Source organism: Anguilla anguilla, chromosome 14, assembly GCF_013347855.1.
Source record: "Anguilla anguilla isolate fAngAng1 chromosome 14, fAngAng1.pri, whole genome shotgun sequence".
Taxonomy (NCBI): Eukaryota; Metazoa; Chordata; class Actinopteri; order Anguilliformes; family Anguillidae; genus Anguilla; species Anguilla anguilla.
The window spans coordinates 19,046,638-19,061,897 of NC_049214.1; the positions used below are offsets into that span (position 1 = coordinate 19,046,638).

The 15,260-nt window shown below is 39.8% G+C and overlaps 1 protein-coding gene across 2 annotated transcripts in view; it reads left to right on the plus strand.

The window, feature by feature from the left end:
* LOC118212148 (E3 ubiquitin-protein ligase UHRF2-like) overlaps positions 1-15,260 on the plus strand; it is a 52,867-nt gene that overhangs the window by 14,509 nt on the left and 23,098 nt on the right. For both annotated transcript variants that reach the window (XM_035389782.1, XM_035389783.1), the window contains exons 2-3: positions 3,275-3,580; positions 12,262-12,548. In XM_035389782.1, the coding sequence (XP_035245673.1) occupies positions 3,275-3,580; positions 12,262-12,548 (593 nt within the window). The remainder of the gene's footprint in view (positions 1-3,274; positions 3,581-12,261; positions 12,549-15,260) is intronic.

The following is a 15,260-nucleotide window of genomic DNA, read 5'->3' on the forward strand; positions in this document are numbered from 1 at the left end:
CGTGATCCACCATATAGGCTAGTTCCCCTATTTCATAATGCAGAAATTACAAAGTAATTTATCATTCAATGCCACACCTAACTGTACACATGTGTATGGGCAATTACATTTAGCATTTTCACAATTTCTCAAGGAACATTGTATTAAAAGTATTTTAAATATTTTTGGAAATTAAAAATTGAAATGATTTGTAAGATGTTAATATGCACTTTAAGGTTTTTTCAAAATTACGTATGTATAATTGAGAGAATATATGCATAAAATAATTCTAAAATATGTATATTCATATAAAGTGAATGACAGCAATAATAAAAATATAAAAAGGTAGGATGTAAAAGAATGTAAGGATCTAAAAACAAAAAATTGCTTCTCAAACGGCATTTTGTTGTGTTTTGGGTAGAAAGTGAACACTGTACGAAAACACCCCTTTTTAAAATCCTGTATTCTGTAAAATCACAGGCGTAGATACCTCAGTGCTGCTTCACTCACCAAAAGAACATATTGCGTTTTGTTGATTGAATTAACAATGTGATTTTCTGCATGGCTGTGAATGTGTCTGTCCTGTTCTGCAGAGACACGCTTGAGAGTGTGGCTGTGTGGCGTGCTGCGTCTTTTATAGGACGCTGTTTACATGTCGAGCCGCGGAGCTGCTTCGGGAACGCTGAGCTACAGAGCGTTGGACAACAGAGGTGGCAGGTGAAGATAGGAATGTTCTCATGACTCTAATCTGAATTTCATGAGTGTGTAAAAAAAGGAACCTTGTGAAATTGCGCTCCGTTGCCGATCATTTTGAGGTGTTCCTTTCCTGTGCATAGTAAAAAGGTGTAAAGCTATAAAACGCTTGGGAGCAATGGAAATTTCTCTCCGTAGGCAAAGGGGATAAGGGAAGTGTGGTCCTTTTATCGGGTGCAGCACAATGGTCTTTATCCAGCGTGTGCAAAACCAATATTGCTAGCAGTCCCTGATTAATTTAATTAAGCTGCAATGAGAAGTTTAGCTTTGAGGATTTCGGGATCATTTTGAAACATACTTTGAAACATGATCCTTTTAAGTTCTTCTTCTTTTTTTATGAGCAGAGCCATTTTACGAGACTGAGGAACCAGTACTGCTGCAACATGCAACACTGTTTGAGGAAGGGGGGCAAATGGAGGGGAAAATGTTCGGCATTGGTTGCTATAGCAACCACCACAATTTATTTATTTATTTATTTATTTATTTATTTATTTATTACTTGAGCGAAACGCAGTGGAAGACCAAATCATTCACACATATTCTTAAAGTAGGGGGGACGTTGACTTTGAGCGGAAAAGGGTACGTTGTGGCCCGGTCATGCATTGTGAAGATCAAGGACAGCGTTTTCAAAATGCCGTAGGAAGACGTGCTCCTCCTTAGCCGGCTTCCATGTCTGTCAGTTGTGTTGAATAGCCACTTATGGAATGAGAGAACAAGTGAGTAGAAATTGGTTAACGGAACAACAGAAGTATTACAACATAAACAAGTCAAAGTCTGGGAGAAAAAACTAATGCAATTATAAAAGAATGACAAGTGCAAAAAAAACCATAACAGTATTGCCACACAAGTACACAGTTACAACACTGCAGTGTACATTTCTCTTTCTGTAGAGATTTTGACATTGCTTATACACTCTGTTTATTTGGATTTGGTTGACACACTTGGGATATGTTTAAAGCAGGATTACATTTATTTGGCAGACGCTTTTATGCAAAGTGACGTACAAAAGTGCATATCATGGTCATTGGACAACTACAAAACACAGGTTCAATAAGGTATGATACTCATTTTGTACAGCTATTTCTAGCCAAGAACACAGTTCAGTTCACACAGTGAACACTATTCTGACCTAACTTATGCCAAGCCGAACTAGGAAGAAGAACAAGCTATAATATTAGGACAAATGCAAATTACAGAAAGTGCTGGAATGGGGGTACATGTAACATGAGTGTCATGAAAGGGGGGATTTAAAGTGAAATGATACACAGAGTGGTGGGAGTTAGTGCAGGTATAGTCTGAAGAGATGCGTCTTCAGACCACGGTGGAAGATGGATAGTGAGGGAGAGGTTCGAAGAGGGACGGGGAGTTCATTCCTCCACTGAGGAGCTAGGGTGTAGAAGCTCTGTGATCCCTTGCTCCTGCTGATTGGCTGAAGCTAGGCAAGTACAGGTGTGGTTAGTTCTTGGATGGGAGACGTCCTGGGAAAACCAAGTTGCTGCTGGAATTGGTGTTTGTCATCCAGCAGGGGGCACTCCTCCTTCTGGTTGAATAATCCTCAATGCCCCAGTGCAGTGACGTGGACACTGTGCTGCAGGAGATGCCGTCCTTCGGATGAGACGTTAAACTGAGGTCCTGATCTCTGTGGTCATTAAAGACCCCATGACACTTGTCACAAGGAGTAGGTGTCCTGGCTAAATTCCTAACCTGGCTCTCTCAACCTGCCACCTAATCATTACCTGATTTAATTGGATAAAAATTTTATAATTTCCCTCTCCACCTCAGCTGGTGTGCGCTGAGCGATCTGGCACAAAATGGCAGCCATGCATCACCCAGGTGGGTGCTACTCATTGCTGGTGGTCGAGGCGAGTTTCCCCCTGATCACTGTAAAGCACTTTGAGCATCTGGAAAAGTACTATATAAATGCGATGTTTCGTATTTCATTTTATTTCATTTCATTATTACAGTTACAACCAGTAAGGTTTTGCAAATGCATCACAAATGTCAAAATAAAGGAACGAAAACACATTTCCTTCCATTTAATTGCCTGAAAAAAATGTGTAGCAAGAAATGTAAGACGAAAAATACAGGGTTTCAAACCTGGTCATTTTGAATATTTTAAATAAATCTCATGATTTCTTTTCATCATGACGAGTGTAGCCAAGCTTCTGTACCTTCTCTATGATAACCAATTAGTATGTTTCTGGGAGGTGGTTTTCTGGCATCGTTAGCTACTTTTGAAGGCTGGAGGTTTTTTGTGGTGTTCTCCATAGTCACACCATGGAACTGGACAGCACACATACCTGCATGTGAAGTTTGTTTTTATTTATTTTCAGACCCCATGGTTCTTTCCTGGCACTTGATGGAGATCTCTGCGCTCGACAGAAACCATGTGTCTCGCATGTTTTATGGCATTTTGTGTGTTTTGATAATATCATGCAGATGTCTGCCTATCCGTGTGCATCAGACTCGCTCGCGCTGTAAAAACCTCTCATAAATGCTGGTGTAATGACTGCTGGTGTGTCCCGTCTGCTCTTTTTCCCAGATGGAAGATGGCCAGACGCTGTTTGACTACAACGTTGGCCTGAATGACATTGTGCAGCTGCTCATCCGCTCCCAGGCTGACCCACCCGACGGCCCCATCCCAAAGGACTGTGAAGGCATGGCCTGCAGCTCCGCGCAGCCCCCCCTCACCTCCACCACCACCATCACCACCTCCATCACCACCTCCACCACCACCTCCGCCGCCATCAACAACAATGGATCCAAGACCTCCAGTCCTCCACCTGACAATCAGCCCTCAACCTCCACTCGCTCGTATCTCATAGACCCAGGCCTTGGGAAATACAAGGTGAGTGTGCATTTGCGTTTCCGTGCGTGTGTTTGGTTCTGAGTTTCCTGCGCAGTCATTCGCCAATACAGCTAATGTCTGGCTCAAGTAATGTGGTAAAATAGATTACACAATAGATTGTGCCAAGTACCCAGAAAATCTTGCTGTCGTCCAGATCTTGTATGATTACAGGCTTCGTCTTTGTTACCAAAATCAACCTAGGACCTTGATTGATGTAAACATTCATGTGTATTCATACACCGTCCTTTGTGTGCAATGAAACATGAACGGTTCAGCTCTGTAGGTTGATTATGTTATGGGATTCCCCACTCACTCCAGTGTGTAACATTATTACAGGCCGGAAAAATGGGCATGTTACTCACACAAATTAATATGCAGAGGAGACATTATGATCTGTTGTACTTTACTAGTGTTCTCCAAAACTGTGAATAAGCCTGAGCCAGTTCTGAAGAATTTGCCCTGAAAAACCAAGATAATCACAGTTGCATGACAGGGCAGGGATGGGGTGGGGTGTAGACATGGGACTTTCTTTTATTTTCCTATTATTTGGACTCAGGACTTTGAACATATTGTGTTACTTGCAAACAATTTTCAAATCAGTATTTTGCAAAGGAATTAAATTTTGCTGACAAATAGAAAACACTGAATCGTTACCTACACCGGTTAAAAGCAGATGCATTTCTTATAGAAGTGCACATATACTATCTATGTATTTATATATATATATATATATATATATATATATATATGTGTGCGTGTGTGTGTGTGTGTGTGTAAAAATATAAAAAAAGTACTACTGTGTTTCCCACAGATTGACAATTTATTTGTTATGGTCGACTCAGTGTTATGTGTTTGGGGGGATAGTTCACACAGTGAAACGAGTGTCAGCTGTATGTCAGTTTGACATTTAAAAGAAAAAATAATGAATACGAAAGTATAGTGTGTTGCTTATAGAAATAAGCAGATAAATACCAAAAAATATTTTTGGGTCGGGGGGGGAAATCAATTTGTATGGGAAACACTGATACTACCTGTTAATAGTGTGGCTAATGTGATCTTAAAAGTTTTGATTGGGACACTAACAATTCTGAAGACTGCACGTCCTGTAAAAGGGCTGATTCTATATGTTTTTTTAAACAAGGAATGGAAATATGCCTAAAGTCTCCCCTCTGTTTAGGGAAAATCTTAATTTTTTTTCTGACACAAAACTACCTTACCGCACCGTTTTTTTGTTTATTAGCAAAGAGTTCGGGCTCCGATGCTTGTGAGTTTGATTTGGCAGGCCTCTCCGAGAGCTCTTTCACACCCCTTGCTCCGTTCGCCATCTCCATGGCAACCTGCTGACACAGCATCCAGAGCGTTTAGCTACTGTAACCGGTGCGTTTTGGGTGCCAGGGCCTGGCAGCCAAGCTGGGAACTGTGAATGGCTGTCATTTCCTGTATGCCCTGGAGATCCACTCAGCTGCATGCTGCCCTGGGCTCTGGGGTGAAGGCCTTTTTAGAGTCAGACCTGTGCAAATGGCACATAAGCTACGAGAGCTGTGACCTATTCTATTTGAGTCGGATGCAAGCTTAAATTGGGGTCGGAAGTAATTTTATTGTGTCTGAGTTCTGTTTTGTGCACCAGGTCAAATTATTATTATTTTTGTACATGTTGTTCCTTTTTTAATCTCTTTTTATGTTCTCCTTTGAAAGAGGATATTAGAATAACAATGCCATTTCCAGTTTACTGAGCGCTTTGTTGCTTAATTAAAGTAGACTAGTGATTTTTTTTTTCTTTTATGATTTTTATCTCAAATGTCAACCGACTTGTCTTCACCACCTAATAAACACTCATCTCTCAGTGCAGGTTCATTAACGGTTTAGGAAGCGTGAAGAAATATAACGACTTTTTCTCATTAGACCCGCAACTGGGATGTTCCCTCTTCTGGCTCAAGTGGCAGTGTATTCTCATGAGCATATCATTTTAAAAGACAATTTGGCCCTTTGTGCTTTAATGTTCCAGAATATCCCTGAAAAGTATATGGTTTGTTGTAGTCTGTTTGAAATGGGATTGGAAGGAACCACAGTAATGAAGGGATCACAGTCTGAAAGGGCTGTGCATAGTTATATATTTCTGTTTGAGCTGATTACCAGGCTCTTCTCACTGTTGGTGTGCAGGGTCATTTGAACAAATTATTTTACAGCTTCATAGTTACAAGTGACTCTGAGCCCAAAGGCAAACCCTCCTGTCGCCAGGGACTGAAAGAGAGGTAGGCAATATGGCATATAAGAATATATTTTATCTTTAGCCCCTTGGGATTATAAACGTACAGTATGTTGTAGCATTTACATACATACATACAATATGAGTCATGATATGGCCGACTGTGGAGCGATTTACATGTACGGTAAATGCAGTTCAGACATAAATACTTAAAATACACAAAATTATATATTGTGTTGGATCGCAGCCATACACCCACGAGTGTTAAGTCTACCAGTGTTTCACTGAACTGTGTGTGACTAGAGCGCAATATGAACAATATCCTTTAAACCGTATTGTATATTAAACCGCAAACACTGTATCAGTCACCCCTGACGTACAGTAATGATTTTAGCAAACAAAAATACATTTTTATGACAAAGAAGTGAGGGAATATGCCAGTTCAGACTCAGATTTTGAATGAATGTTTTCCACATCTGTCTCTGCACTGTTTTAATCGCTGGGGTATAGCTAGTTCTTGACAGAACGGTGTTATAGGGAGGTTAAAGAGCATCAGAACGCTATGAGTACTGGCTGGGTCTTGTGTCCTGTGTTCCAAGCAGACGTGTTTCCAGACCTTAGCTCCGGGGACTGACTGGCTGCCAGAAATGACCAAAAAAAGATTTTTGCACAGGACAGGCATGATTTTGGCATGGGCACAGAAACCTGTACAGACTGTGCCAATGGCCTTTCAACAAGGGCAACTGTTCAAAGGAACTGACTGGCTGTTTAGCGCTAACAAACAAACAAGACAGAAAATATATACACTGGCTGCAGGTTCTGCTGAGGAAATCATCCCAGAATCTGACGAGCCACTACAAGAAGTGTTTACGGGGCTAATAGTGGTAGAATTAACAATAATCGCAGTAGTATTTAAATAGTCTACAGCCACAGAAGTGCCTTTTTATTTAAGAGAAAGTATAAACTTCCACCTCCTCACACACACACACACACAAATACACACTCTGGCGCACACAAATACATGTGCGCACTCAAACACACGCAAACACAGAAGAATACTTTAGTTGCATACATTTTAAACACTAATGAAATAAACTATCCTATGTAATAAATGTGTCTGACGTGTAAAGCTGAATATCAGAAGTCATTAGGGCTATAAGACTCTTCTGAATGTTGCTGTAATTTAAAAAAATACATTTTCCAAGCCAATCTTGCTCTTATACACAAAGCATATATAATTCACGGCAATGCTCCTTATGTCTTCATTGTTCAAGTGCCCCAGAGATAGTTTTTGCACTTCATTTTGATGCCCAATAAATCCTACATTTTGAAGTAAATTTTGAAGTAAAATTGTGTTGTGATTTAGAGTTAATTTAAACATATATGAAAAAATTAAATGCATAAATTTAGTGTGCTTGTGGTGACGGTTTAGGGCTGGGTGCATACAGTAAAGGCATAGACAGAGTAACTGTATTTCACTGGTGAAGGCAGTCTGCAAAAAGTTTGAATGTGTTTATTACTGTGTGTTTATTCCCATTATGTGTTTATTCCCAGAAATGGCATGCTAACTCACAGACTACTGTACATATTAAAATATCCCTACATAAAAATGGTAAATGGTTTGTCATAAGTAGGTCCACCGGTCAGTCTCTATCATGTGACCCACCCAGATTTAAACTTGTATTCCACCTGTTTCCTGTAGGAGTCCCTGTAGGTACTCAAATAACACAGTCAAGTGGCCAATTATACTATATTGAGTTGGCTAATTGTGTTGTCTATAAAAAAAACAATCAGTTTACATATAATACAAGGAGAGTGAAAGGAAGGAAAGTGGACATGGATAGACATCAAATACCCAAGGCCTGTCTTTGAGTAGCCACTGCAACGGTATAACCCCTGTACACCCCTAACAGATGGATTTAAAGGGGATCTAGTTTGCTTTCTGTGGGTGTTATTATATCAATACATGTATGTTTCCAGTTGGCCCAGACGGGTTCTGTCTGAAGTGAAAGATATTTCTGATATTTACACAAGTTTCTAATGGCTAGCCAGGAGGATCATCCAATGGATATAAATACACTGAACTTAAAGCAGACAGCCTGCACTTTAAATGCATATTTGTTGTATTATTTCAAATCCAGGGTGCTGGAGTACAGATCCAAAACAACAAAAACTGTGTCACTGTCCCCAATACATTTGCATTTAACTATGTAAATGTCTACAATATCCTTCGTATGGAGCAATCAAAAAACGCGGACTAAAACTAGCCCTATAATTTATTTTACCCAGCCTGCATAGATGCACGATAAGGAGAAACAGCACAGACTACCCTGTGGCTGAGCACTTTAATAACCATAAACATGACATTTGCAGCATAAGGTTTGACAGAACTGAAAAGGTTACACTGGCACTGGGAGGATAAGGTATTGAGCAGGTTTCACTGCCATGTGAAGCCTACTGCATTTCCGCTCTGCAAGCCGCGGTTCTTAATCGGTTAAATTACTCATGATCTAAGTGTAGTTTGTGATGAATTGGACTTCCTTTTTTATGATACAAATTATGTGTTTGCCTGTTTGATCACTTTAATTCTGATGAATGTTGAAATGACCAGAACATTAACTGGAACAATTTTACAGTACTGAGAGAACACAGTGTACAGGAGTCTTTTTCTATATTTGAACAGCTTGCAACAATTTAACAGTGAATCAAGAAAGAAGACACTAGGCTAACTATTGAAAACAAACGAGAATCAATTAAGGTTTGAGAACAACACCAATGGGGGGAATCCAGTTTCAGTAGGAGAAAGGACAGCCTTGAGTGGCAACTGGATTTGTGCCATATAAATATTCCATTCGAAAAAGTGGAATATATGGATAATGCAACAACCCTCATAAACTCTAAAATAAGACCTATTTCTATCAACCATATTACCAAGTACATGAGGCTGTCAGGATTTTTGATCCCAAGCAGGAATTCTGCCTTGGCGTGTCAGCAAGCCCTCCCACCCGTCCACGAGACATGGTTCCAGGTTTCAATGGGAAGTGTAGATCTGGGCAATTACAAATAGTTGAAAATATCCCACTGCAATGTTTTCTTGTGGGATACAGATGAGGAAATATTTCTGAACGTTAATCAAGAGGCGAAATGAGACTTGCAGCCAGAAAGGTGCAACGCTTCAGATGGAAGGGTTTTCCCCAAGCATCGTCAGTCGGTGACTGAAAAGACTGTTGGAAACTAACCATGATCAGATTTACTCACTGAATTAGGACCTCGAATTTCTGTTCAATAGAAAAAAATACATTTTTATTATTATTTTTTATACCTCTGCTGAAATCTATTTAACTTTTAATCATACTATGTATGTTTTCAACTATTTCTTTAAAGTCATATAACTGTTCTAATTCTTGAGGGGAGTATTTCCCACAGCTAACATCGCCTGTGCAATATTTTTATTTATGTCTGCGAACCTAAATAATCAGACAGATTTTAGTTTGAGTGCTGCTTACCGACATCGCTGTTATTCATTGTCTATGCTTAATTAGTGGTAATGATTTTGTCAAAGGAAATGATTGAGATGGTTCAGTTTGGGAAATTGTTTGAAACGTGCTTTGACAAAAAGCCTATGAACCTCTTGTTGGCAGAGGACTGAAGTATATGCAAAACAAGCAAGCAGGTGGAAACAAACTGGTAACCTTATTTATAAGAAACAAACATTCACCCACTTGCAAAACACAAATGAGAGAAAAGACTTTTATTGTAGAATTCTAAAGAACGCTTTTTTGGGTGGCGAAATCGTATCAGTTAAGAGATTACACACTGCTCTTCTGCTCCCATATAATTGATTTTATTTGCACGGCACGACGTTTGATTCCCCAGTACACTAAATTATTTTATTTTATACATTTCTTAATTATATCCCAAATAAGTCTTTATCTTTGCACAGTGTGTTGTGTTCCTTAGCAGTTTTTTGGACAAAATGTTCTGGACACATCTTCAGTCAGAACAGTAGCTGAGAACAGGACTAACAGCTGCCTGTTTTACACTTTTTAAAACTCGGGTGAAGTGCTTTATGAAACCTTCAATAATTGAGACCTTTCAAAAGGGAATTAATATCGAGGGCATCTCTTACACAGAACACTGCTATCGAAGAAAGCGCCTAATCGTGTCCTGTCATTCTAGGCAGAGATGACTGTAATAATCTGACTCACCGTTTTCAACCCTGGCACTCTTTATAGTGATATAGACTAGGGTTATGTTATCACTTCAGAATGTTCATCATTCAGTGTGAATAATAGGTATGGAAGTACAACTGCCAGTGCATAGCACATTGAACCAGTCCCGGTCTTACTAGAAGCGGGTTAGTGCACAGAGAGCCAAACCTAGCTCACTGCGAGCTAAAACAGATTTCTTTGCCGGGGTTCTCATCCGTGTCTTCGCATTTGTGTCTGCGAATTGAAACAGACATGTGATGGCAGTTCTGGCTGCCATTATGGTTTTTATTCAGGCTGAATTGCTATCAAATTTGTTGCCAGCATTACTTCTGCATTTGCACTGTTTATCCATCAGAGCCGATGGCACTGCGCAAGGTTAAGCACTCCGTTTGTCACGGGAATAGGACGATAGAATTTGCAGAACATGTTGTAATGCAAGTGTCAATAGCAGTATTACATTCTTTCTGTGTCTGCTTATCACCTTCTATTTCTGATCGGTGTGTGTGTGTGTGTGTGTGCGCTGCTTGCATGACTTTGCATGCGTGTGTTTTGTAGTGTTTGTGGGTTTAATCGGGGTGGGAAATCTTGGTCGAGCTTCTCTGTGCTTCAGTGGACTGCGACAAATTGCTTCTGCTCAGTTTCTGCAGGAGGAACAGGCTCGCACAAATGGAAAAAGAGGAATAATCGTGTCTGTTGTGTAAAACTACAGCAGGTGTGGCTGCACATTGTCGACCATCGACCAGTATTTCTGCTGATTGTGTTCTCAAGCCTGTTCTTTGTGCGTTTTTTTATTATTATTTTTTTTTACACTGCTCTGCGTTTATTCCTGCAGCGCAGTGACGTGGTTGGGAAGATGGCGGTGTCTTTGTCCTTTGGTTAAGTAGAACAGCATTATGAATGACTGCTACCAACGGCGTAAAGCAGCAGTGCTTCCTGTTAATCAGTGTCATTTTCCACTTGTTGGCTGTATCGCACTCTCCGAAACACACACACACACCCTTCTCTGCAAGCCCAGACATTCCATTATTTCAGACCCCGAAAAGCACCATTTCTTTCGTTCTCCAAACACTCCTTCCTTGTTTATTTATACGGATGGGTTCTTTTCATTCCCAGAGACCAGGTGGCAGAGAATATATAACAGCAGTAATAATGATTACAAAACCAATGTGAGTACCCAATAAAAAAAAAATACATGACGTGGATTCCCGAGCAATTGACAAAGCAGAAACTGGTTAATATTCTCTCTGGGTAGAGGGTGTAATTATTGTCATTTTTTTGACCAAGCCTTAAGGCTCTTTGGTCCTTTGTCCTCTCCTCACTTTGCTCTTCCCTCTTTCTCTTGACTGTTATTTTTTTAAATAAATCATTTGATTTTATCATTACTTTTTCTTTTATAATAAGCAGTGTTTAGCATTGTATTGATTTGGTTCCGCACTGTTTTTTTTAACTACGTTGTTTGTTTAATATTACTACATTGTATGTATCATAAGGGACATATTCTTTTTTTAATATATATTTCTATGGTTATAATTGAACAAATAATTTGCTAGCCATATATAAGATTAATGGAGGGTTTGTGTATACTTGAACATTACTCCCAAGGAGGAGGATACTAGTCTGAATGTTATTTTATTTTTTAAATATTAAAATTAGTTTGTCTTCAACAACATTGTCCCACTTTTCTTGAGACAGTTACACAAGATGGTTAAAGAGCTCATATCCCATTATTAAGCAGTTTTCGTTGAGTTTGCTGTTAGTTATACATCTGGAGTTTACGGCCAAAATAAATACTATAATGAATAATGTACATAGAAATGACATAACTGTGTGAGTTGTTCTATTTGTCTCAGCACGTGAAACCCCTGACTTGAGTTACAATTACGGATTTGATATGAAATGAATTATAAATTGTTTGTGTATAATTCAATACAAAGCTAGTTAGTTCACCTTGCAGACAATTACACACAATTTGGATTTGATCACTGGAGTCTGTGATTTGTGAATATGATTTGGTCAAGCACCAGCTCTTTAAGGAGAGCTTTTGGAAAGATAACAAGTCATTAGTATTAGCCACTGCTGCCATCTTTACTCCTGATATAGGAAAAGTATTGAGTCATACCAGAACTGATGATTTGTTCTTGAATTAAAAGATAGGGATTGACATTCATCAAAACCCCTGTGTCCGTGCCCTGTGAACACACAGCTTGCACCTGGCTTTGTCAGAGCGGGACGCTAAATAAGGCTTTCCTTTGTGTTCTCCCCAGATAAACGAGCTGGTGGACTGCAGGGACATCAGCATCGGCGCCTGGTTTGAGGCCAGCATCGTGCGGGTGACCCGAGCCTCAAAGGGACAGAATGGCAAACCCAGCGCTTTGGGACAGGGTGGCAAGCTGAGCAAAAGGACTAACGGCAAGTTGGATTTAGACCAAAGCCACTCTGGCCTGGACAATAACGGAAACTCTGTTTTGAACTCGGACAGTGCACCGTCCACCTCTCACACGGACTGCAGAGACAGTGAGGAGGAGGTCGCGTATCATATCAAATATGACGAGTAAGTGCTGACAGGAAGGGTGTGGCACCTCCATGTTTCCTCCAAGGAGCCCTGCTTGGAAGATGCTGTTTTTTTTCTGGAATATTCTGTGGCCTTTTCTCCCCAGCTCACAGTAATCTCGTTCAGATTGGCCTGCGTTTTACGTGCGGTTCCTTACTTGTGCTATGTGACGGAATACAGTGTGACGGCTTGGTTTATTGTTGGTTTTGTGATGCTTGCTGGGATGGTTGGGATCCTGTGAGGTAAGTGATGTCTAAAGTGATGCTGAGTCAGCTGAAATTTGAGACGGTGTGAAAGCTGGCCAAGGTAGGAGGTTGAAGCGTGCATATCACGATTGTTGGAGTCCTCTGAAATTTGACAATTGACAAAAATGCTTTACTTAACTGCTACTTTAAGCACATTGTAGACCACAGGTTATGTTAAAAAAGTATTAAATTGTATTTAATTTAATTATTTAACAACCATTTCAAAACGAAAGCCATAACATCCTTTCTTCCAAAACCAGTAAACAAAACTACAGCTTATATTTAATTCCAAATTTTCATGGACAAATATTCACCTTTGCAGTAAACACTGTGATCCACCAGGACACCATCAAGTATAATAAGACTTGTGTTTGAGACGTATGTTACAGCACAGACCGCTAAGTGTAGCGCTTCACTTTGTGTATTCACATTTAAATGCTGGGACCAAGAAACGGACAGAGAAGAGGTCGCTACTTCCTGTAATATTGGGCAGTGTGTTTGAGTGTGGCTCTCGCTAAGAAACTGGAACAAAAGCAGAGTGAGAGCGCATGCCTGTGAATCCTCACATCCGCTGTGTCATCAGCCCACGGGTCAAATGGCTGTCAAACATTATTTTCTAGGCATCTCAAATGGAGAACAACGTTTCCATGCTACACCGGTAGCCTGCTGTACAGAGCAAATCCCTGCAGTTCACCAAAACATTTATTTGCGACGCTGCATGTCCATTTGTAGATTTTACAGGATACAAAGGGCAGTTTGAAACCCCGGCATAAGCATGTATGGCTTTCTGTTACTGCATTCTGTGTGAGATGACATGTACAAAATAACAAATAGATGCTTAGTTCCAGAATGTGGGCATGAATATAGACAGTTACCCTCATTACAATCTGAACACCACTGAGAAATGCACATTGTACATGTACCAAAAGCAGTTTTTACCTAAAGATTAGGAGCACGTCATTGGGCCATCGATTCAGGAGTTAACATAATAGGTTAAGCCAGCATAATGGCAAACTACATTGTATTCACTAGCCAGCTAGCTACCAGGAAAAAATGGATTTCAAGAAAGCTGAATTCAAACTGTTCAGCAGTGACGTTTACGGAAGTGAACTTGCGGTCCTGGGCCTTGAGTGAACGGCGAGGATCTGGTGCTTGCTCATGACCGTAGTCTGGTGTGAATGGCTCAAATGCGGGTTGAATCTGTGTTCAGTATCCCATGTCAGCCCCGGGTTTTGTGTGTGAAAGAGGCATCAGTGTTGGAACCACTGCCTAAGTTATTTCTTCGGAACGACAGAAGTAATAGCCTACCACTTGCTGCATATTTGTAGCACTGAAGTGTAGTAGCCTCCGAAGTTGTCTTCACCCTCTCCAAGCTCCTTTTATTGTGTGGAGATTATTGCTGAATGACTAGGAATCTGAGGGCATTGTACAAATGCTGTGTGGTTGATTTGGTGTTCACAATATGTAGAATGATCAGATTGAGAGAAAAAGGTTGCCATTGACCCTGAAGGGAAGTGAAACTATTGAATCAGTGAATTATTCATTGGTCTACGGTGGTCTCCCTCACAGCTGTAGAAGAGTCCAATTCTGAGCCCTGGTCAAAGCAGAGAAGGTGTATTTTTACAACTTTTTAATCCATATTAGGAATGCACAAAATAATAATATAACTACTTGTATAGGGGACATTTTATGTGAAGTTGGACAAAAGAAAATCTCCTCAGATATTTTCCTCAGATAACCAACAAAGAAATGTTCTGGCCATTTGACACATATTTGAAATTTGAGTCAGAGATGCTTCTTAAGAAAATGAACCATTTTCAGGTATTTGTGGCCCCATAGATCCTGTAATTTTTTAACTTTAAACTATCCTGTTGACATAATGGAATCATTGGAGGATCTGAACATTGTCAGGTGTACAATATGATATATGTAAGATATGTACATTTATACACTTATTTATGAAATGTGAAAATGGTAAGTTTGTTTCAAAAGTACCCATTCTGATTGTGCTTATCTTCTGATGTGTTGTTCTATTGTGTAAACACAGAAACAATCAGAGTAAGATTACTGGTACTTTTTGAACTGCGGGACATCTTTGTGTGCATGTGGGGGTGTGTCAGAAATGTAAAAAAATATACTTATTCATTAAGAATCAAAAGTGAAACCTTTTTTTTTTTTTTTTTTAAATCTGATGCATCCTGGGATTTTTTTTTCCAAATTCACACAAGATTACCCACAGCATTTTTGAGTGTATTCAAAGCCCTAGCAAAAATGAAACAAAAACTTTCACTGTAAGGGTAATTGAAGAAGTAACACAAAACAAAGTTACATTATTTATTTATGTGCCGAGAATTAAAAGCAGCTCTGATGGAGTTGGCATTTCAGGATTTAGGCCTAGATGTGCATGCTGAAGGTTCAAAAAATATTCTGGCAGGACATTCTACTGTCTTCAGCCTCAGAAAACCTG